Raw genomic sequence first — 24,539 nt, forward strand, 5'->3', positions numbered from 1 at the left:
GTCCCCACCCAAATCTCATCTTGAATTGTAGCTCCCATAATCCCCACATGTTGTGGGAGGGACCCAGTGGGAGGTAACAGAATCATGGGGGCAGTTTTTTTTCCCATGTTGTTGCCATGATAGTGAATAAGTCTCATGGGATCTGATGCTTTTATGAAAGGGCAGTTCCCCTGCATGCCCTCTCTTGCCTGCTGCCATGTAAGATGTGCCTTTGCTCCTGCTTCACCTTCCATGACTGTGGGGCCTCCTCAGCCATGTGAAACTGTGAATCCATTAAACCTCCTTTTCTTCATAAATTACCCAGTCTCAGGTATGTCTTTATTAGCAATATGAGAACAGACTAATACTAATTTCTGAAAACATTAAAGAAACACCCACAATTGTATACCTACATATTTACCAAAAAATGAACATACAAAGATTGGGAAATGAATATTCACAACACCTTTATTTGTAATAACCCAGACCTGTAAACAAACCAAGTATCCACCCACAGTAGATGGATAAACAAATTATATTAGATTACTATGATAGAATACTACTTAGCAATAAAAAGCAATATGTAACAACATGGATAAGACTAAAAAATTGTGCTAGGTGAAAGTATCCAGATGCCAAAACTACATACCAAATTATCACTTTAAAATAAAGTTCTAGGCCAAACTAATTTATCATTTAAAAAAATCAGAATAGTATTTGTCTCAGCGGATGGGGAAATTTACTGGATAGAGGTATGAGAGGTGTTTCTGGGGTGATAGAAATTGCCTCCGTTATTTTGGGAATAAATATAAGAGCATATAAAATTGTCAAAACTTATTGCACTGAACACTTAAGATTTGTGCATTTTAATACACGTTAGTTATGCCTCAATTAAAAAAAATACATAAACATAGGTGTAAACACTAGCCTCATGAAAAAGGCAAGATATTAATAAGTCTTTCTTCTATGGGAGAGCAAAATAAGGAGGAATCTGTGAACATGCCAGAAATTTTGAGGTAGAAAGAAAGGGAGCTGTGAATGATCTGAATATTCTAAGTAAAAGTAAGGGATGAGGTTGTCTTCTGGGTGTGTGTACAGGGCACTGAGGAGGGGAACAGAGGATGCATGCATTAGAGAAACAGGAGAAATATATCTTACCGTCTACTATAAAAGACATAAGGAATGAATCTTCAACAGCTCTTATCCCTAATCCTAATTTTGTTTTCCATATAAGGATCCCATTCAACTCAGATTTGTATTGCTTTTTCCTCTATCATTTGATAGACTGGATGACAGTCTACAGCCTACATTCTCTACGGGAGTGAAAACTGCTTCTTGGGGTGGGGATGGTGGTGAATTGAATAGACATTACAATGGTTTGTAGTCTTTCCAAGCTCACTGCTATGTAACAATTCTTGTTCTTGAGTATTTAATTGATGAAAAAGATAAGAAAAATATCCTAAAATGCTCCTTAAAAGAGGTAAGTATGATCATGAAAAAAAAAGTTGAGAAATACCAGTCTAGGGAAAGCGAAATACAGGTAGTGAAGTAACTTGGGTTGGCCTGGTCAGGCAGGTAAATGACGGTAAAAGCATGAGAGTCTAAGTTGACATCATGTGCATTACTGAAATACATCAGATAAATAGAGAAAGGATTACAAATTATGAACACAAAAATCAGAGAGAAGAAAGGTTCTAATAGTGGTCAAGTGCAGGGCTGGCAGGAAAGAGGGAGCAGGAGGAGAAGAGCACCTCTCATGGAAGGCATGGGGAGGCTCAAGCCTTACAGAAGCCAACTAAGCAGAGAAAGGAGCGAGGAGTGGGAGGTCATAATCATGATCCCTTTAAAGTGTCAGCAAGAGTGAAAGAGTGGAGAAAAGGGAAGGGAGGACAGAGGTAAGAGGTTAAGCTCAAAGAGGAACATTCCAGAGTTCAAGTGCCAGAGAATGACAAAGTCTACATAATTAAAAAGTCAGTGGCATGGCCATGTTGTTAAATGCCAAGGCAGAGCATAAATGGGGGGCTCTGGAGGGACAGAAGCACAGGAACTGCATGATGGATCTGTTTGCTGAAGAGGGCAGCATAGGTTGGTGAGCAATGGAGAGTCACTCTCCTGGTGCTCAAGTCCCTGAGGATGATGGAAGAAGGTACAAGAAATTGTGCAGTGATGAGGATGGTGTTGGGCTTTAAAAGTGTAGGGAGAAAGAGCTGGAGAGAGACACACATGATTTGGACAAAGACGAAGGGGAGCAAGTGTAATGGGATTGGGACTAGAGATAAGTGAAGGTGGAGGGAAGAGGTCACCACCACAGGGGTGGAGGGTGGGGAGCAGAATTTCATGCTAAAAGGAGAATGCAGAGAATACCCATCCAAAGCTGGCATACTAATGTATGGTAGTAAGGGTGTTGAAAAGTTGTTTTTATCCATATGGCTGGCATTCTCTACTCTCTGAGGCTTCAGTTAAAAAATAGAGAACGACTACCATCTTGACTGTATCAACTTCCTTTTTATGAAATAAATGGTTGTGTGGCTAGTTCCAAAGCTTTGAGGAAATATATCCCTAGCATTTAAAGATAATGGTTACCCTTCTGTCTCCTAATATTTTTTAGATATCCCATTTTCTAAAGGATCAGAATAAAGTAAAACAAATGTAGGCTGTTATCAAATTCATCTTCTATATAGTTCAGTTATTGGACATTCCATTACATTTTCCTCTGAGTTTTGATTATAAGATTTATTGTAATACCTACATAATACTTATATTCTATTATGTGAATAAAAGGTAGTTGTGGCAATAAGGTAGGTATGACCTGGTTCTCCAAGAAGTTCTTTTTATATTCCATTTCAGTAATAAACTCCAGCAGCTATTTTAACTAAGCATTCACAGAAATATTTTTCCCCTATTCTGCATTTAAATATTCTATTATATTCTCTCAAGCCACCAGGGACTTTTGTTCTGTTCATCCATAAAAAGTTCATGCTAATCTTGCCTATTTTCTTTCTTCTTCCTTTTTTTTGACATTTTAAATTCTAAGAAAAGCCAACAAGAATTAATATAAATTAAGAATGCTGGCATGGAAAGCTGCTTCTTATCAACCTCTCACACTGTAAATGTGCTGCACAGCATCATAACACATTAGCTGCAAAGTCCAGTGAAATGGTCATAAAAGGGGCCAGATATGTTTGGATAACACTCAGTGAAGTCTACTGCTATGAATGGGTATAAAGCCATCTGTCATAATTCCAAGAATTCAAATGAGTTGCTGTAAGATTGTCTGGATGCTCTGACAGTCACATCTTATTTAGAGCTTCTGGTCTGGACAAAGACTCATATTTCTTTCAAAGTCAAGGTTATTAATAAACATCTGTGCTGTCCAATATAGTAGCCACAAATTACATATGGCTATTGAACACTTGAAATATGGCTGGTCTAAGACATGCTGTAAGTGTAAAGCACACATTGCATTCCAAAGATTTCATTAAAAAAAAAAGGAATGCATACCATCTCAGTAATATTTTCAATTTTTATGTTAAATTTTAAAAATTGTTGTAATATTCATTACATGCTAAAATAATAATTTGAATATATTAGGGTTAAATGAAGTCTATTATTAAAAATAATTTCACTTTTTAAAATGTTTTAAAATATGGCTACCTAAAAAAAATGTAAATTTCAAGTATGGCTCTCAAGTCTACTGGGCAGTGGTGCTGGAGAATGTAGCCCAGTCTTCAGGTGGGCCACAAGGAGGCAGTAGAGTGTGGTGGTTACAGGCAGAAGGGACAGGGCAGATCTTGGTTCCATTCTGTGTCTTCTATTGCCTCACTGTGGGACTTTGGCATGTTACTTATTTTCTCCAAATCTTAGTTTCCTTATTCATCAAATAGGAATAATGATAGTGCTTCCTCTCAGGGATTATCAAATATAAACGCTTCACACCTAAAGAGATAACTTGGATTCTCAGAAGGAGCATTAAGTTGCAGATTATATAGAAGGGTACAATTTTTAAAAGTTAACTCAATAACTCAAAAGTTAACTCAACAGAGAGATCAATATTGTGTACATCTTAAAGTGAATAAATAGTAAAACAGATTAAGTCAAACCAAATTTAAAGTGCTTTTATCCTCTCCTTGCTTTTGGCCCATTGCTATGGCTCAGAAATGTATGAAGGTATGCAGAAATAAAGCTCAGTTATCTAAGTGCTGTTTTCTGGGTCTCCTCTCTCTGTTACTTAGCAACATAACCTCAGGGTTATGTAAATCAAATTTGCTGTTTCTTTAAGAGAGTTGCAGGGTGGTCCTTTCTCCCAAAAGGCAACTGCATGCCATTAAATAGTTTAATGTTACGTAATGTTTGGATTGGAAAGCTATTTGGGCAGCATGGGTAATGGAAAGGGAACAGGAAAAGGAGTTCAAGGGCAGGGATTCAATCCTGGCTCTGCCATAGCCTGAGCCAAGGTCACACAAAAGCTCTGAACCTTGGTTTCCTTTCCCGTAAAATGGGAATGAGGAAGGCAATATATCTCCTAACAGATTGTTTTAAAGATTAAATAATGAATATTAGAAGAACCTTATCTGTAAACCTGACAGCATTTCAGTGTTAGCTCTTATCATTATTTTAATCTACTGGATTCTAAGCCTGACCTACACCCAGACACAGCCACTTTGCTCTATAGAGTACCAGGCAAGAGGAGGTAAACAAGGGTAACTTGTTTGGACCTCTGTTAACTTCCTAGGACCTTGTTTTCTCTTCTTTCCTATTCACTGTAAAGACTCATTGGAAGGGCGTCATTTAAAAAAAAAAAAAAAGGGCATTCAGAAAACAGCAAAGTCTTATACAAATGTAAAGCATTGTTGTTGATTTAGATCATCATCAATAATTGATTTTTACTAAAAAAGAGGGGGAAAAATTATATGTTGGTTACCCAATAACTCCTTTTACTGTGAAAAGTAGCCATTGCCAAATTCCAAAATGCATTTTTAACTCACGTGTACTAATTTAAACTGTTAGCAGTGAAATGATCTGAATTGAAAAAGGAAAGTTAGAACATCCATCTTTTGCTCAGGTCTTAGCAAAATAAAACTTATAAGAATATCTGCCATCATTTTCAAATAGAGCCAAATTCAGCACCATATTATGATCGTAACTGTAGAATAGCATTCCTAACAAGAAATGTCATTTTGTAGCCAAGACTTTATATTTGGCTTCTATGGATAAAATACTCATTTGCATGAATTTTGAAACTAGAGCTATATAATCTAGGTACCCCAAAAGACATTTACAGGATTTTACATAGACAGTATGTTATCTGGGCTCTTAATGAGAACATATACAGATACAAGAAGGACTTATGAAAACACAAGTTCTTAGAACTTCACATAAAGAAATATGTGCTCATAAAAATAGCAGAGTGAAATAACAGCATCATATTCACCTGTATCTAGCTATCTACAACAAATAGGACTAATTTGTGTCCCACTATTTGATTTGTTATTTTTAAAAAGAGCCTCTTGATACTAAATTATTTTTTTTCCAAGTTGTGTACTTCTCTTCATTATTAGTTGGTTTTCTTTTCTTTTTTTAAATACACAGTTTTAATATCAGTGTTAGTAGATTTGCGCATGGAAAAAGACTGTTGAATATTCTTACTTTTACCAAGACTAAAAGTAAGAAAAGGCAGAGCAATATATTAAGGTGGGTCAAAGAAAATTACAAATTGTGGACTTAACAATAATTAAAACCTGTATTGTGCTACAAATATACAAAGAAGCAGGCCAGACACCATGGCTCACACCTATAATCCCAATACTTTGGCTGAGGTAGATGGATTGCTTTAGCCCAGGAGTTCAAGGTTAGCCTGGGTGACATGGCAAAACCCCATCTCTAAAAAAAAAAAAAAAAAATACAAAAAAATTAGCCAGGCATGGTGGAGCATGCCTATAGTCGCAGCTACTTGAGCCCGGGAGGCAGAGGTTGCAGTAGCCATAATCACACCACTGACCTCCAGACTGGGTAAATGAGCTAGACCCCGTCTCGAATATATATATATATACACACACACACACACACACACACACGTGTATATATATGTGTGTGTGTATATACGTATATATATGTACGTATATACATATACGTACAAATATACATATATATATACGTACATACATACATATATATATACGTACATATAGACATATAATAAAATATATGTATAAAGAAGCACACTGAATGTGTTTTATTTTCTAGTCTATATTCTCCTAATTCTTTCAGGTGCTCCTCTTATCCTATATAGGACCAATGTATTAGTCATACAGAAAGGAATACAATGGAAGAACTATGTCTCAGTGTACTATGATCCAAATGTTGCCAATTTATCAGCTCTAAAATTTATTCATGAAAAATTTCACATCAATTAATTTATTTTGTATTTTACTGCTTCACAATCTATAAATGGTTTAGGATTCAGTTCCATCATTCTTTTTTTTTTTTTTTTTGAGACAGAGTCTCATTCTGTCACCCAGGCTGGAGTACAGTGGCAAGATCTCAGGTCACTATAACTTCTGCCTCTCAGGCTCAAGATATTCTTGTGCCTCAGCCTCCCAAGAAGCTGGGACTACAGGTGCAGGTCACCATGCCCAGATAATTCCTTTTGTTTTTGTTCTTTCTCTCTCTCTCTTTCTCTCTCATTCTTTCTTTTTCTTTTCTTTCTTTTCGTTATACTTAATTTCTGGGATACAGGTGCAGAATGTGCATGTTTGTTACACAGGTATATATGTGCCATGGTGATTTGCTGTACCCATCAATCTGTCATCTACATTAGGTATTTCTCCTAAAACTATCCCTCCCCTCACTCCCCACCCCCCTGATAGGCCCCAGTGTGTGATGTTCCCCTCCATGTGCCCATATGTTCTTATTGTTCAACTCCCACTTATGAGTGAGAACATGTGCTGTTTGGTTTTCTGTTTCTGTGTTAGTTTGCTGAGAATGATGGTTTCCAGCTTCATCCATGTCCCTGCAAAGGACATGAACTCATTTCTTTTTCATGGTTGCATAGTATTCCATGGTGTGTATGTGCCACATTTTCTTTATCCAGTCTATCATTGATGGGTATTTGGGTTAGTTCCAAACCTTTGCTACTGTGAATAGTGCTGCAATAAACCCACATGTGCATGTGTCTTTATAGTAGAATGATTTATAATCCTTTGGGTATATACCCAATAATGGGATTGCTGGGTCTAATGGTATTTCTGGTTCTAGACCCTTGAGGAATCGCCACACTGTCTTCCACAATGGTTGAATTAATTTACACACCCACCAACCTCGATGTTCATCCAGGATATTGGCCTGAAATTTTTTTTTCTTGTTGTGTCTCTGCCAGGTTTTGGTATCAGGATGATGCTGGCCTCATAAAAAGAGTTAGGGAGGAGTCCCTCTTTTTCTATTGCTTGGAATAATTTTAGAAGGGATGGTACCAGATCCTCTTTTTACCTCTGGTAGAATTTGAGAGTGAATCCGTCTAATCCTGGGCTTTTTTTGGTTGGTAGGCTATTCATTACTTCCTCAATTTCTAAATTTGTTATTGGTCTATTCAGGGATTCGGCTTCTTCCTGGTTTAGTCTTGGGAGGGTGTATGTGTCCAGGAATGTATCCATTTCTTCTAGATTTTTTAGTTTATTTGCGTAGAGGTGTATAATATTCTCGATGGCAGTTTGTATTTCTGTGGTATCAGTGGTGATATCCCCTTTACCATTTTTTATTGTGTCTATTTGATTCTTCTCTCTTTTCTTCTTTATTAGTCTGGCTAGCAGTCTATCTATTTTGCTAATCTTTTAAAAAAACCAGCTCCTGTATTCATTGATTTTTTTGAAGGGTTTCTAATGTCTCTATCTCCTTCAGTTCTGCTCTGATCTTAGTTATTTCTCATCTTTTGCTAGCTTCTGGATTTGCTTGTTGTTGCTTCTTTAGTTCTTTTAATTGTGATGTTAGGGTGTGGAATTTAGATCTTTCCTGCTTTCTCCTGTGGGTGTTCAGTGCTACAAATTTCCCTCTTAACACTGCTTTAGCTGTGTCCCAGATATTCTGGTACATTGTGTCTTTGTTCTCATTGGTTTCAAAAAACTTATTTATTTCTGCCTGAATTTCATTATTTACCCAGTAGTCATTCAAAAGCAGGTTGTTCAGTTTCCATGTAGTTGTGTGGTTTTGAGTGAGTTTCTTAATCCTGAGTTCTAATTTGATTACACTGTGGTCTGAGAGACTGTTATATTTCCATTCTTTTGCATCTGCTGAGGAGTGTTTTACTTCCAATTTTATGTGGACAATTTTAGAATAAGTGCTATCTGGTGATGAGGAAAAAATGTATATTCTGTTGTATATTCTGCTGATTTGGGGTGGAGAGTTCTGTAGATGTCTATTAGGTCCACTTGGTCCAGATCTGAGGTCAAGTCCTAAATATCCTTGTTAATTTTCTGTCTCATTGATCTAATATTGACAATGGGGTGTTAAAGTCTCCCACTATAATTGTGTGGGAGTCTAAGTCTCTTTGTAGGTCTCCAAGAAATTGCTTTATGAATCTGACTGCTGTATTGGGTAAATATACTATATATATTTAGGATACTTATATATTTAATTAGGATAGTTAGCTCTTCTTGTTGCATTGATCCCTTTACCATTATGCAATGCCCCTTATTTTATTTTATTTTTATTTTTCCATGTTATCAGTAGTTGAAAGTTTTGTTTCGCTTTGAGGCAGAGTCTTGCTCTGTCGCCCAATCAATTCTTGTGCCTCAGCCTCCCAAGTAGCTAGGATTACAGGCTCATGCCATCACACCCAGCTAAATTTTGTATTGTTAGTAGAGATGGGGTTTCATCATGTTTGCCAAACTGCCCTTGAACCCCTGGCCTCAAGCAATCCTCCTGCCTTGGCCTCCCAAATGCTGGGATTACAGGTTTGAGTCATTGTGCCCAGCCCATTATCAGTTGTTTTTCATCATTTTCAGATTTATCAAGTTTTAACAATGTTATCAAATTTGAAAAATTAATTTTATTTAGCTCTTGACTTCTACTTTATTTCTTTCACTTTATTTAATTGTACTTTCTTGGCATTCATTTATTTTGTGTAGTGTTTCCTTGATTTTGTGTTCCTGCACGTGGGTAAAGGCTTTCTTACACATACAACTTCAGACCTAGGACGGCACTTGTCAGTTTATATTATATTAGACTGTTCTGTGATAAACTCACTCCAATGCTTCTGTTCAAATGAGATTAAAATAAAAATGTGCATCAACATGTACATTTAGTAAAAAGATTCAGTGTCTATGGGAATCTGTAAAAGTCAAGGAGTAAAAGGAAGGCAATGAAGATGCATCATACTGAGTTACTCAGCAATGGAGACAATCCTGTTAGGGAGAGGAAGAAAGAACCAAGTGAACCATTAGCCTTGACGGTATTGGAGAGGTGGCCGTATGTGCCCTCCAGAAGCTGGGAGATGGAAACCAACTTGGCAAGCGTGTCATCAGCATCTGATGAGCACAGATACACATAATATTACTCTCCACTTCTGGTCATTTTTACCTCTTAAATTTCCATTTCTGATGTTTGTTAACCTGTTTTTTTTTAGTTTAGAAGCTAAATTCCATAACTATTGCCACTGTTATTACTATCGTCAGGATCATCACCAACATTCCTAGACTATACTAATAAACACACAAGATGCAAAAGCACGCTTTACTGTAGTCTTCAGTAACTTTAAACACACTATCAACCTTTATCAGGGCAGCAAGTAAAAAGCAAACACTAGAGGTTTCATCTGAGAATTATTTCTAAGCACCAAAGTTATCACTAGTAATTCGCACTACTAATTCCAGCAAGCCTCACTTTATTTCCCACTTATAACACAAACTGGGTAGAAGTGTGGTTAAACCATTTGTCTATACCTTCAGAGAATGCTGCTTTTCCTAAAGTATATTATGGAATATTTGTCTTGGGAAATGCCTTTCCTCCACACACACACACAAAGAGAAAAGACAAAAATGACTATTCTACACAGTCCCTTCTCGAAGATTCACAAAGAATACTGGCATATTAAAACTTCTTGCAATAAATAAAGGATCTGCTTAACTCTGCACGTTCTCAGTTTATCTGACCATGTAATACTTTTCTGTTCTTACCTTTTTAGAGGCAATCTATAAAAATCTTCCAAAACTTGTATTTCCAGAAAGACACTCTGGGATATATATATCTTTTGATTGATAAAAAATAGAAATTGGGCCGGGCGCAGTGGCTCACGCCTGTAATCCCAGCACTTTGGGAGGCCGAGGCGGGTGGATCACGAGGTCAAGAGATTGAGACCATCCTGGTCAACATGGTGAAACCCCGTCTCTACTAAAAATACAAAATTAGCTGGGCATGGTGGCGCGTGCCTGTAATCCCAGCTACTCAGGAGGCTGAGGGAGGAGAATTGCCTGAACCCAGGAGGCGGAGGTTGCGGTGAGCCGAGATCGCACCATGGCACTCCAGCCTGGGGAACAAGAGCAAAACTTCGTCTCAAAAAAAAAAAAAAAAAAAAATAGAAATTGAGATGCATGTTACACACTCCCAAAGTCTGAAAACTCTAATTATACAGCTTTAGAAAGAGGGAAGAGCAGCACAATCAAATGAGTGTTGAGAAAGAAAGGGTTTCTTGGAATCTCAAGGCCTCCTGATGAATGGTAAATGTTCCACTTACTTAAGGAGATTCCCCAGATTGAAAAGAGCCCGGTTATGCTGTGGATGGAGCTGGAGAGCCCTCTGATAGTACATCTTTGCCTCTGCTGTGTCTCTCGTCAGTGTTCCAAGGTTGTTCAGGGCACTTGCATGGCGTGGATACAACCTGAAAAGTCAAAAATATTAAGCTGTGATAGTTCAAAAACTTCTAAACTGGGCACAATTTATTTGTTCTTTTTCCTTCAGGTATGGCATAGCCAAAATGAAACACTGAATTATTCTTGTACTTGAATGGTTTGTGTCCAATCTTACTGGTTGACTTTTGCAACTGAAAAGTATATAATTAGGGCAGGGATGCACATATTCATAATTAAATGACTCTTAATTGGTACAAGAATAAATAGTATGTGGATCTACCAGGGTTAAAGACATATAATAAGATTACTTTCCACTTCTTGTGATAGAAAATCCTCCTTGCGTCAGGTACTGAGTTTCTAGCCTCAGTTTCTCGCCTGGTGGGGCTTCTGACCAGCTCCCTGTGCAGGGTCCACTATTTACACCAGATGCTGAGTGAGCCTTTGGGGTGGAATCTTCATAAACATCTCTTTTTTTTGAGACAGAGTTTTGCTCTTGTTGCCCAGGCTGGAGTGCAATGGCGCAATCTCGGCTCACTGCAACCTCTGCCTCCCAGGTTCAAGTGATTCTCCTGCTTCAGCCTCCCAACAGGCATCACCACCATGTCTGGTTAATTTTTGCATTTTTAGTAGAGATAGGGTTTCGCCATGTTGGCCAGGTTGGTCTTTAACTCCTGACCTCAGGTGATCCGCCTGCCTTGGCCTCCCAAAGTGCTGTGATTACAGGCGTGAGCCATCATACCCAGTCCATAAACATCTTTGGATTGGAGCACTAGTAAGACTGCCATGACTGAGAAACCATGATATATAACATCATCCTATTAAAATAAACTTTACCTCCAAAATGCCTCCCCTTCACTTTTTTCTATTTTATCTCATTTTCCCCCTCCTACTGCAATTTGGTTCTACCTGTAGTGGTACAGTCTCAGACAGAAAATACTAAGAACATAGAACACTTAAAGATAAAAAAAACAAAGGCACAATGAAGTCAAAAATGGCATTCCCCATGTTCAAAAGCAAATGTAAAGGAGGCTGAGGTATACATCAGTATATCAAATTTATGCTGATTAAGGTAGGAAGGGAACCAGTTTATTTCCTAAACTCAAAACTATAAAGAAGCCAAATCCACACAGCTCCATAATTTAATCGTTTCTGATACATTCAGAGGGGACATAGTTCGCAGTCTGGTGGATTTGTTCCATCTCTGTCACCCAGAGTACTGTGAATAAGCCAGTGGAGCTGGCTTTTAATGTAGAAATGCCAAGATAACGCCCAAGTAATAAAAACAGGATCTGTACTTGTCAAGCCCCTTGACAATCAAATGCCATGCTTGCCCCCTGTTCCGTACCTTCTAAAAGATCAATTTAATTCTGGGACAGAAGAGGTTCCTATTAAAAGGACAGGAAAGACAAGTTGCACAGCTTTTCAATCTTTGCTCTACCCAGAGTCTCTTAAGTTTATTTGACCCTTCCCTACTCGCTACAGAACAGCTATAAACATCCCTCAGAACTAATATTTCCAGGAAGGCACTCTGTAATGTTCCTCTTGACTGACAAAGGCTAGAATCAATTCAAATGAATATTACATCCTCCCAAAGCCTGAAAGCCCTAATTATTCACAGAGGCTTTGGAGGCTGATAGGAGAGAGATGTTTAGAGGAAGTCTGGCAGAAAACGCACTGAGCCAGCACATGCGCTGTTGTTTGCTTCTCTCTGATCGCATTTAATTAGCTCGGACAACGTACGGGTCTCTGATACTGGCCCCGTTACATCCAACTCCAGTTCCTGGGAGACAAGCGCTTGGTGCTCTCTCTGAGATGCTGTTAGAAGATATGAGGCTATGATGAGGACGAAATATGTTTCTGTACCTGTCCCTTCACTCCATGCCCAGAAAAGTGTCCTGTGAAGCTTGTGTCTAAGAATTACTTTGGAAGTGATTACAGAGCACATCACAGCTATGACTCAAATTCTTCTAAAGAAGCTTTGGTTTTTGTTTGCTTTTTAGGTTAAGCAAAGCACTTTAACCCTCAAAAGATTAAAGGGCTGTCCAGTGCACATGGTGAGGACAATTCACATACTCCTTGTCTCCTTTACAACAAGCAGAACAGAAAGGAAATCTGGCACGTGTCTTCCTTTTTCTTAGAGGAGATAACTTCTTAAAACTTTCTCTTTTCCTTATTTCTTTAAGTCTCTGAGCCCTTGAAATGAACTTCTGAGGTGAAAACACTAAAGAATAGGACAGGATAAATTCAATAAGACCTCCCGGCATGGGCTCACCCATATAAGATGCCTGTTTGCTCTGCATGCAGCAGGTCATCTCCAGCAAGTTTTTAAGCCCAACTTCATGAACTTTATATTCCCTCATGACCCCACTGCCATTTAAATGAACAGTCATGTATTTCAAAGGTCACTGACTTCAGAAATGGCTTTCTCTTTCTTTTTTGTTTCCTTCAAATCAGAAATAGAATACAAGTCCACCCTGAACTCTTAAAAACTAAAGCGAAGAGAAGTAAAGAGAAACAGAAGCACTATAAGAGAAAAGGCCTGTACTATACCTTGCGCTCTAAGAACCAACTTGCAGCTGCAGAAAAAATGTGATGCTCAGGAGGAGGTACTAACTATAGTCAGGGAAGAGGCTCTGTGTTGGCAAAAAGCCTCAACTCTTCAAGGAAGAGCACTATTGATATTTACAGGGACTCACTGATTCTATAACCAAGCAAAGCCCTCCACCTGGAAAATGTGTAGCTATTGCTTATTCCTGGCAATACTAAGGGTCTGCTAGCATATCCTTTCTCTCTCTGGGTATCTGATGAGGCTCACCTAATCACAAGCAAGCTTTGCATTATTTATGAAACCAAGCTGAATTTCATTAAAAGGATTCTTAATAACCAGGTCAAAAAAAATCTTTAAAAAATACAGATGTAAATATTTTCTTAAAACACACTTTTCTATTAATTGCAGACCTATGCAAGGACAAAATTTATTTTGTGTGTTTACTTTTAACTAAATTTGCGTTTGAATGAGCTTGAGTCTAATTCCATCCTGATCTCTCCAGGAAGGGAATTTTCTATTGGAAAGATGAATAATTTAAGAGATGAGTATGTTGTTCTATCAATTGCCAGAATAAATTAGGTCCATCTTGACTTTGACTTCTACAGGTATGTTTACAAATGTCCTGATAGTGGCTATTCCCTTCCCCATGCAGAAAACCTCAACAAAAGATGTGCTGAACTGGAACAGTGCTGATTTTTCAGGCCTGTTTCTTCAGGCCTGCTTGTAAGAACACTCACTGGATTTTCCTTCTCACAGTATTCTTCAACATTGGAATTGTTTATGAGGATTATTTTGCTATTTATTATTATTTTGATGAATCTAATTTTAAAAATTTATTATGAAGAAAATAAGTTAGATTGTCCAACTGTTCTTGGGTACAAGGAAGCTTATTATTTCCTCATTAAAAAAGAAATGTATTGGCTCATGCCTGTAATCCCAACTTTGGGAGGTCAAGGCTTGATGGCTTGCACTTAGGAGTTTGAGACCAGTCTGGGCAACATGGCAAAACCCTGTCTCTACCAAAAAATAAAAGATAAAAATAAAAAACCAAAACCAAACACTTACATATAGAGATGTGGTTCTATGAGCTGAAGAAAAATTAGTGTTCAAGCATTGGGTAGTTTAGTTTCTGGATAAACATAATATCCATTTAAGCATTTTAGGGGTGCTTAATTTTTATCTAGTAGCATTTCCTTAAGTAGAATTAATAGAGCAGGCAGTCAAGGACATTATTCCTCTCATCTTATGTCTAAAGAATGAGCATCAGCATGTTAATAGGATAAAGTCCCTGGGAAGGAACACTTGTCTAAGCCAAAACACAGAAGGCAGGACAAAAGAAAATGAGTTCCAGAGGACCCAGGATGTGTAAATATTACTTTACATGTTTAAAGTGCTTTCTCAGATATTGTCTCATTTACCCTTCAAAATTCCTTAAGTAGAATTACTGTGGTATTTATTTTATAGTCAAGGAAAGGGAAACAGAGAAATTAAGTAAATAACAGATTATGAAAAAAGCCATCTCATTCATTTGAGCCTAGGAGTTTGAGGCTGTGGGGCGCTATGATGGTATCACTGCACTCCAGCCTGGGAGACTGTGAAACCCCATCTTTCAAAGAAAAGAAAAGACATCTCAGAAGCACTTGTGTTCGTAAGTCTTAGGAAGGCAGCTGGCTCCTGTAAATCTGTTTTCAAGCTTCATTTGTCATTCAACATTCAGCAAATAAACATACTGCTACAAATTACAGCTTCCATTTGGAATAATTCTCCTTTTCATCTTTTTTTTTTTTTTTTTGGCTAAATCATTCAGCTATGATCTTATAGGAACTAGTTCTCAGTGGCAGAAGTGAAATAAACTCAATACCCAGAAAGCTTGGCTACTCAGAATGTTCACTGCAAAGAATTTGTCTTCTGCCATAAAAAATAATCATGGTATCTCTGAAAAGCACAGTATTATAGAAAGCTATTTGGGATTAACAACTCAGTAAGTGTGTAAGATGTACATACATGCTTTCTGATTTACCCTTCTTAAGCTTTAACCTCAACTAAAGGGCCATAGACATAAGCTGTATGTGAATAAAATCTAGTTTTGAATTTTATGTCAGTTATTTACTTCAAATTTTGTACAATCTGTTCCAAAGTTAAGAACGCTGTTTGCTTTTTCATTATCTGAGTGCCTTATATGGCATTTAATTGTTCAAAAAATATTGAATGATGTGCTCTAGTTTGCAATTTCCTTTCAGAGTATACACACCCTGATTTATTTTCAGGGTGTGTATACTTGTCTGATTTTCATACCACACATTAATTTATTTGAGGTTAACTAAGCTAAGGTCAGATGTTTATTTTTTATTTCCTGTTGAGAAAATAAGAGTCAAAAAGAAAAACATGACTGAGAAAAACATTCCACCATAGAACCTGAATTCCACTGGACTGAAAAATCTACAAAATAATCTTCATTTCAGGAGTTGACAGCGTTACTTTCAACCATATTAGTCTGTGGCAATTTAAGTCATCATGTTACTAAACAGCACTTGAATAAAACTGATCATTTTATTGGTCTGCTTGTTTAATTGTTTGAAATTACCATTAACCCCTAGCAAATAAGTCCTACCACTTTCATCTCACACTGTACTTCTGATCCACTACGGATAGCCTTGGGAAAAAGCCTCAAATGCAATTCAGGGAAATGTGACGTGCTCTCCAAGAGGGGCCAGCTAAATCATCTGACCTTGCACAATGGATGACCTCTAATAGTGATCTAAAAGGACTCCTCCCAGTCAATTTCCCAAGACTATGTAGAGTAAAGCCGAGGCTCTCGAGTGCCCTTAGGAAATGAATCATTTTCAATGGCTGAATCTGATTCCTGAGAATTTACTGCTAGAGGTTGGGAAGTTTACTGAATTAAGTATTTCTCTATTCCTTTAAATAGAAATGGTGAACATAATTAACCTTTCTCAGAGACCTGGGGTGAACTTTGTTTTTTTGTGGCAGGATGGATAGGAAACTGCTTTGGTGGAGTGGAAAAAATAACTGGATTTGGAGTCAGAAGCCATGGGAGGCATTCTTGCTATGTGATTTTTGGATTTATGTCTGTGGCTTAGTTGCTTTCTCTAAAAAAGTAAGCTTAATAATATATTGACCTTCTCTGTGAACAAATGGGCTTCTACATGAACAAATGAGATGGTGGGTATAAAAATATCCATCATCACACCTGTTACACTACATACATTTAATATTTTGGGGTCAGCTGCAGGACCTCTGGGTGGTTTAACTGGCTCCCTCTGTAGCCCTAATGAACCCATGTCAGGCTGAAGCAGCCAGTTCTCCTTCCTCACATGGATTTTTCATCCTCTGAAAAATCACTCTCTTCACTGTTGCTGAGAGCTTTCAACTTGCTCCCATCAGTCAAAATTACATCCGTTATTTCTTCATCACTAACCTAGTGAACACTCAAGTCATTCTGTATCCATCTGCTTCTCCTATACTGAGAGTTCTCAGATGTGAAGGACAAATAACCCTCTCCATTTTAAGAATGTAGGAATGTTACTGTCAAGCACTCCCTCCAAAGCCTGTCAATCCTTCATCATCTGAAGCAAATGATCCCCATAGGCACCAGAGCAATTTTCTCCAAGTTTTTCCAATATGCTCAACACCAAATGGAATTCCAGACACGTGTAATTGAAAAAGCTATATCCAAGGTTATAAGGACATTGAAAATCCTGTGTGGTTCCTGTGTGACAGATCGATGCGCACCTGGGATCCTTGTTGCACTAACACTTCCTGGCATGAGTACACTCTGGTTGATGAATTCTCTCAGAGAAGAGACAATGGTGGGCAGGAAAAGTGTGTCTGTATTTCTAATTAATAACCGCCAAGGAAAGAGATCATGAGGAGTGAGGAGGAGAGTGGGTACATTTTGAATATCCATTGCAGGAACTGGGTAGCACTCCTGGTAGATAATGGTCAGGAGCTAGGGGTGTGAAGCATCTTGCAATGCACATGACAGTTCTGCATAAAGGAAAGTTGTAATGCAAAATATCAACAGCCCTGCCATCGACAAACACTGCTTGTCCTTACGGAGTTGTCCTCTGACTCCAAGGGCCCTGTGATAAGAGATTTCATGCATTGCGTTTGTCCAGTCTTCCTTTTCACAGACACTTATTAAGCATGTACAGTGTGCCAGGCTGTCTGCTATGGGCACACAGCGGTAAAGAGAAAGCTGTCCTTGCCCTCAAGAACTGTGGTAGACGAAAGACAGGAAGACCAACAGACTCTAAGGCACTGCACAGAGAGCAGACAGAGCAGTAAAGCTGAGCCGGAGCTGACAAGAGCATTTTGGAGGAGGGCAAGCGAGTGGCGCCAGAAGCACTCACCAAGGTTTTTTCCAGGAGCAATGATGCTTTACCGCGAGGGGCAGCAATAGAGGGGACTGAGAGTGCAAGGGAGGGGTAAGAGCAGGAAGAGGAAGGAAACAGTTCCAAACAGAGAAAGCAAAACCAAACAGAACTTGAGAAACTGAAAGGATTTTATTCTGGCTGAAGCACAGAATAGAAAGGAGAAAGATAAAGGACAAGGAGCAGGTTTTGGGGAGAAGATGGCCAGTTGAGTTTGAGGTGCAGAGGACAATTTGTGGAAATGTTCAGCTGGGTAGATCATCAGGGGAAAGATGATGGTGAAGTCATAGATTTGAGGGTCAGCCAGCATATACACGATGCTAACTGAAGCCTTTGGGACTGAAGAAACCCCTTAGAAAGCAAAGTTTTGAGAAGAGAAGATGGTGTAGGGAAGGAGAGGGTACTGAGAACTCTTCCATGAAGGGTTGGTGGAGACAGGACAGTCTAAAGAAAGAGCAGAAGCAGCAAGACAGCATGGTGTCACGGATGCTAAAAAAGAATTACTTTAGGGAGGAGGGAGTGGTCAACAAAGTCAAATCCTGCTAAGAGTCAGGTAATCTAATGCTCAAGCATGGTCCATTGGATTTATCTGCATGGAGGTAGCTGGTGACTTTGGGGAGAGGAGTTTCAGGCGTAGGGAGGGAGCTGATGCCAGAATGTAGTTGAGTGAGTAATGAGAGAAAATAAGGAAGACATCGCAACTTTCTGGGAAGTTCTGACACTTGAAAAGTAGGATGGAGATAAGGAAGTACACAGATGAATGGCAGGAGGAGGAAAACAAGAGATACAGAGAGGCTCCTGTGTTTGTTTGTTTGATGGCAGTAGGAGCAACTCGAGAATATTTAAATATTAATGGGAAGATGCCAGGTGAAGGACAGGAAGCAAAGGATTTAAACAGAGGATTATAAATAAGATCTCTGAGAAACTAGGAATTATGAAATCTTGAGCAGGAAAGAAGAGATCAGCCTTCGGGGCAAAAAACGAGCAGGGTAGTAAGATAGGAAAATCTGAATCAGTCAGGGTTCTCCAGAGAAACAGAAGCAACAGGATGTGTGTATTTACATTTACGGAGAGATTTATCTTAAGAACTGGCTCTCATAATTGTGGAGGCTGGCAAGTCCAAATTTGCAGGGTAGGCTGGCAGGCTGGAGACCTAGGGAAGAGCTGCAGTAAGAATCCAGAAGGCAGTCTGTGGGCAGGATTTCCTCTCCTTCCAGGGAAGTCTGTCTTTTTCTGTTAAGGCCTTCAACGGGATGGATGAGGCCCACCCACATTCTGGAGGATAATCTGCTTTACTCAAAGTCTACTGATTTAAATGTTAATCTCATCCAAGAAGTACCTTTGTAGGAACATCTAGAATAATGTTTTACCAAATATCTGGGTATCATGTCCCATCCAAGCTGACATGAAATTATCCATTACAAGTCTACCTCTTGCCAGTCTGGCACCCAAGAAGAGGAAAAGATAGAAGTAATTTAGGATCTTCTGCTATTGATGGCATTTAGATTTTACATTATACCTCAGTTACCTTTTAAAAAATTCTAGGTAATTCACATACTTTAAAAACACAGTGTAAGGCCAAGTGCAGTGGCTCATGCCTGTAATCCCAGCATTTTGGGAGGTCAAGATGGGCAGATCACATAAGGTCAGGAGTTCAAAACCAGCCTGGCCAACATGGTAAAACCCTGTCTCTACTAAAAATACAAAAATTAGCCGGGTGTGGTGGCAGGTGCCTGTAATCCCAGTTACTTGGGAGGCTGAGGCAGGAGAATCGCTTGAACCCAGGAGGCAGAGACTGCCATGAGCTGAGATCTCACCACTGCACTCCAGTCTGGGTGACAAAGTGAGCCTCCATCTCAAAAACAAAAATGAAAAATCACAGCATAAAGATGTTTATATGTAGCATTGTTCCACTCAACAAATATTTACTCAGAGCTATGTTCCTGGCACTATCCTTCATGCTGGGGATAAGGACAATGACTTCTGGTTTCATGCGGTTTACCAGGGAGAGGAGGGACACAGACAACTAACTAAACAACAGGTGAGTATAGGGGAGGGTGATAAACGGAGAAAAATGAAGCAAAGGAAGGGAACGGGATACAGGTGGTGTGTGCGCTCTTCTGTGGGGTGGCCCGGGGAGGCCTCATGGGGATGATGACATGTATGAGGAGTGCTGAAGGGTGAGAGGGAGGCAGCCATTGAGGTAAGGGGGAAAGGGTTCTGGGAGGAGAGAACAGAGCACAGAACCCCTGAAACAGGACGGTGACGTGGCTGGCATGCATGTATCTGCAGCCTGGTGTAGTTGGAGCTGAGTAAGCAAGAAGAGCAGCAGGTGGTGGTTCAGGGAAGTAAGGGCGCAGGTGGTACAGGGTGTGCATGGAGGCTGCTGCAGGGTCCCCCTTTCCCTGTGAGTGAGGTGGGGGTGGCTGGAGCCTTCTGAGCTCCAGATTGCTGCTAGTGGAAATCCCTAGGGCTGCTACATTGAGAACAGACTGAAGAGAAGCAGGACAAAGGTGAAAACGATGACACCAGTTAAGAGCACAGTGCTAAAGTCTAGGTGAGAGGCAGGAGGACAGTGGAGGTGGAAGGAGGTGGCTGGATTCTGTGTGTGTCAGTCACATTTACTGAGGGTGCCAGTGCCCGCATTGCTTAAGGATATTGCTTTAAGCCTTTTATATGGATTATCTTGTTATCCTCCAACCTATGAGCTAGGCAGCTTACCTATCCTCATTTTTAACAGAAAATATCAACCCAATTTTGCTAAACATGCCATATTTACTTATACAAGAAATTCCAGCTGTTGTGGTGGGTGCTGTCTTGCACCATCCTGAGTTTTCCTTTAAGGCTGAAGTTCGTATATCCCCAGCTGCTAGGGGTGTTGGCCGCTGACAGCTCAGAGTCCAGCTTCTCTCTGGGCATTGCTCTTAGGCTCAGGGAGTTGCCTCCCCAAGGCTATACTCCCGTTCTGGAGGCAGCATGTGGTTGAAAGGAGGGTATAGAGGTAAATCTCTTGCCTCCATTCATGATACCTCTAAGGGGACATCCCAGTTCCAGAGTTCCCCATGGGATCAGCTGAGGCCTCTGTTGGATCTGCCTTCTACTCAACATCTCTCTCCTGCTGCCCTGGTGTTCCTGAGGGTGCTCCTTAACAAACTTCCTGCTTGCAAAGCTCTGTCTTGGATTCTGTTTTCTGGGGAATCAGACATAAGAGAGTTTTTAAAATAAACAAGTGGTCTAAAGCAGACAAAAGGTAGCCACAGAGAGTGAAACATTTCTGAAAATAAATTGTGGAGATTTCATTTTGAAATTCAGTTCATCAGTATGGCCACAATGTGATTTAAATTCTAGGGTTTTTTTTAATGAAATAATGTTTAATTTCCTGAACTTATGAATAAAACTGCCAGATTTAAGTAACACAGCATATATATAGTGAGAAAGTAATTTCATCAACAAGAAGAAACAAAAATAATTTCGTGTCTACTTGTGGTATTAGAAAGCAGATTTGAACTTTTATACATGAAAATGCCACACCAGCTGAAGAACACATCTCCATTTGTTAAACATCGCTAACAAATGGTATTGAAATTTTAGTTCCTTACAGAAATAAATGGCAGCTGGTTTCCAGGTCCACCTGTAGTCATGAGAGAGTTATCTTAAATGTTCGCTTAAAATAGGCTGTGTGAAGGACTTTCTAAAATACTCACTGACTCCTGATTTTTAAAACACATTCAAACTTCACCCCGAGCTGTGCCTTAGGGTCTGCCTTATTTTTCTGTTTGAACATGACAGAAAATAGTTTTATAAGCAGCATTATTAAAAGAAATTATAATAAAGTAGTCTTACTGATATACTCAAGACATCAGCGAATAGTGGTTAATTAGACATGCTTAGATTTATTTAGATTCTAATGATAGTTTATTTATTTAGATTCTAATGATAGTTTCTTTGGTACTCAATCCATTATTACTTTCTTTGTCTACATACACATAATGCAGTCTAATGCAATGTCCTTACAAAGTTCCTGTGATCCACACAGGAGGGAATACAAAGAATTATATCAATAGGCACTATTATCGTAACAAGTCTCTATGTTATGCACTAAACATTCTAATCAGAAAGATTTTAGTTCTATTCCTTCCCATGTGTTAGGCAATTAAATAGTGAATGGAGATTTCTTTTGTATGGGAGCATTAAGAGCACAATGCAAAATTTAGTTGTAACAGGAGAAAAGAGCCTGGTCTTGCCAACTGATAAAATTTAAGTGTGAAAAGGAATTGTTTCTCCCATCCAAGTACTAACCAGGCCCGCCCCTGCTTAGCTTCTGAGATGAGATGAGGTTGGGCACGTTCAGGGTCATATGGCCATAGACAAAAGGAGTTATTTCTATGGAAAATAAGTAAATACTCTGAAAATGTTCAAAAAAATCACTGTTGAATTAGATGTGAGTGAAATAATTGTAAAAGACTGGAGGAGAAAAATCAGAAAAATCTCAGTCTATTCAAATTATTTTGCAAATTTCTTTACATTTTTATTCCAATTTTAAATATCAAAACTGATACTCATAGCAATGAATTATGGAGGTGGCTTTTGCAGATTCTAATCAGAAGATTCTTAAAGAGAGGGACTTGATGTGACATCAGAAGAATGGTGAATGGACGGACGTACATTTGAAATTTCAGGGGAAAATAACAGTTTGCTTAATTTGTTTTATGATTCTCCACTTTTAACTGACTTTTTAAGCTATTCAGCAAAGTACACACATGGAAAGTACACATCAATATCTTCACTTTATTCAGGGAGCATCACTATTTCTCTTTTGGGGCTTATTAGCTGATGCATTTCTTGGGAGTTTTTGTGTAGGAAGGGCTGAATAATTAGATGATCTCTGGACTTTCTACTCCCATCACACAAGGTGGAATGTTGGAAGCCTTCTCCAGGGTAACCGAATGGTCAGAGAGCTCTGGAGACATATGGCAGATCTGCCAGTGGTTTTCCGAATCTCCAACATAGAGAATCCCAAGCTTTATATTACTGCAGGAGGTATAAATGTGAGAGCTGCCCCTCACAGCAAAGCAAAGCTAACATTTGTGTTTGTTGAGGATTTAAGAAACGAGTTTTGACATTTTTCTTTGATGATTTGGATCTTAAACTGAATACGTGATCTTAGATGCAATATTTTCCAGGGGAGATTTCCCTTATACTACAGAAATATTATAAATGAGGTAAAGAGAAAGAAGCCAGTGATACTTCTACATCATTCAAAAAACAAAAAAGTTTAAAAGAAACAGAATATTCATGCCACACACAATCACTAACTTACTATAGTGCTATTTTTAGCACTGTAAGCCAGCCAAAAAGAGACTGGTACAGGTACAACCTTTATGATTAATTTCCCCATTGCCTTTGAGAGCTATTCAGTCATTACAGCAGTAATGGATAATTGCTGGAATTGATTTCATATAATAGTGCCTTTAACCTTGCATTTCCCTAATCACTCTCTTTCTTGCTGTGTGCAAATATGGAAAACATCAGATCCTCTAAAGTTGAAGTAGAGGTAGAGCAGCTGGGAGGGAGAGGAATCCCTGTCTCAGCAACTTCCACAAAGAAATAGCAACATCAAAATAAGGGCAATCTTCCAGTCACCAAGGATAAATAATCATCAAAATGATGAACAGCTCTGGTATTTTCCTTTTGCCTCTAACACAAAGAGTGACAATTTATTTCTTTAAAAAACAAAACAAAACAAAAATACTCACATCCGTTGAAAATTTGCCACAGAGTTATCCACATGAAAATGATGATATTTTTAACCAGAAGTATTTTGAATCTAGTCTGAAAGCATAAACTGTTTCACTAATTACTATATAATATATTTATAGCTTTAATTGTTTTTCCCCATGTCTCAAGGGACATATTTCTTCCAGAGGCACAGTTGCTGAAGCAAACATTTATTTGTATTGTTTCACAGCAAAGAAGCGGAAGTACCCAACCAGCTACTATAACTCTGTAAAATCAACTGCCAGAGAATTTTATTTAATTTATACCTTTGCTCCAAGCTGTGCCTGAGGGTCTGCCTTATTTTTCTGTTTGAACTTGACAGAACATAGTCTGTTATAATAAATTCAATTAAAAAGATACTGATACACTTCCTACCAATCATGTAAATTTCAGGCAAACCTACTGCCCTTTTCTTCCCTTCAAGAATGCCATCTAAAATTGTTAAATGTTAATTAATTATTGAAGCCAAAATATACTTTATATGTACCCTTGAATACATATGCCTTTTTAAAAATGACATTTCCTCATTGCACAAGGAATAGATGTTCATTGTTGGAACATCTGGAACATACAAGAAAATATAAAGAAAAAAATTAATCTATAATCTCACCCACCAGAGATAAGCATTATGAACATTTTGGAAACTGTCATCTAATGAAAGAATAGAATTCTTGATTAAATCTTAAAACTACCTTCTGTTCTATAATAAAAATCTTCTATTCTTCAACAAAAAGCTTTGATACAATTATTCCTCTGGAACTTATATTTCTTGTAACATTTGGGAAAATATTTGATAGCAAACTTGATATGCATGTTAGGTTTAAAACTTCTGCCGTATCAGGCTGGGTGGGGTGGCTCATGCCTGTAATCCCAGCACTTTGGGAGGCCAAGGTGGGCAGATCACTTGAAGTCAGGAGTTTAAGACCAGACTGGCCAACATGCTGAAACCCTATCTCTACTAAAATACAAAATTTGGCCAAGCGTGATGGTGTATGTCTGTAA

At 38.7% G+C, this 24,539-nt stretch overlaps 1 protein-coding gene across 2 annotated transcripts in view; it reads right to left on the minus strand.

Moving 5' to 3' along the window:
• Positions 1-24,539, minus strand: part of TMTC1 (transmembrane O-mannosyltransferase targeting cadherins 1) — a 267,680-nt gene that overhangs the window by 40,110 nt on the left and 203,031 nt on the right. For both annotated transcript variants that reach the window (XM_064377400.1, XM_012474263.3), the window contains exon 12: positions 10,703-10,846. In XM_064377400.1, coding sequence (XP_064233470.1) covers positions 10,703-10,846 — 144 coding nt within the window. The remainder of the gene's footprint in view (positions 1-10,702; positions 10,847-24,539) is intronic.

Source organism: Aotus nancymaae, unplaced genomic scaffold (genome assembly GCF_030222135.1).
Source record: "Aotus nancymaae isolate 86718 unplaced genomic scaffold, 86718_ANA_hifiasm-v0.15.2.pri h1tg000016l, whole genome shotgun sequence".
In the NCBI taxonomy this organism is placed as follows: domain Eukaryota; kingdom Metazoa; phylum Chordata; class Mammalia; order Primates; family Aotidae; genus Aotus; species Aotus nancymaae.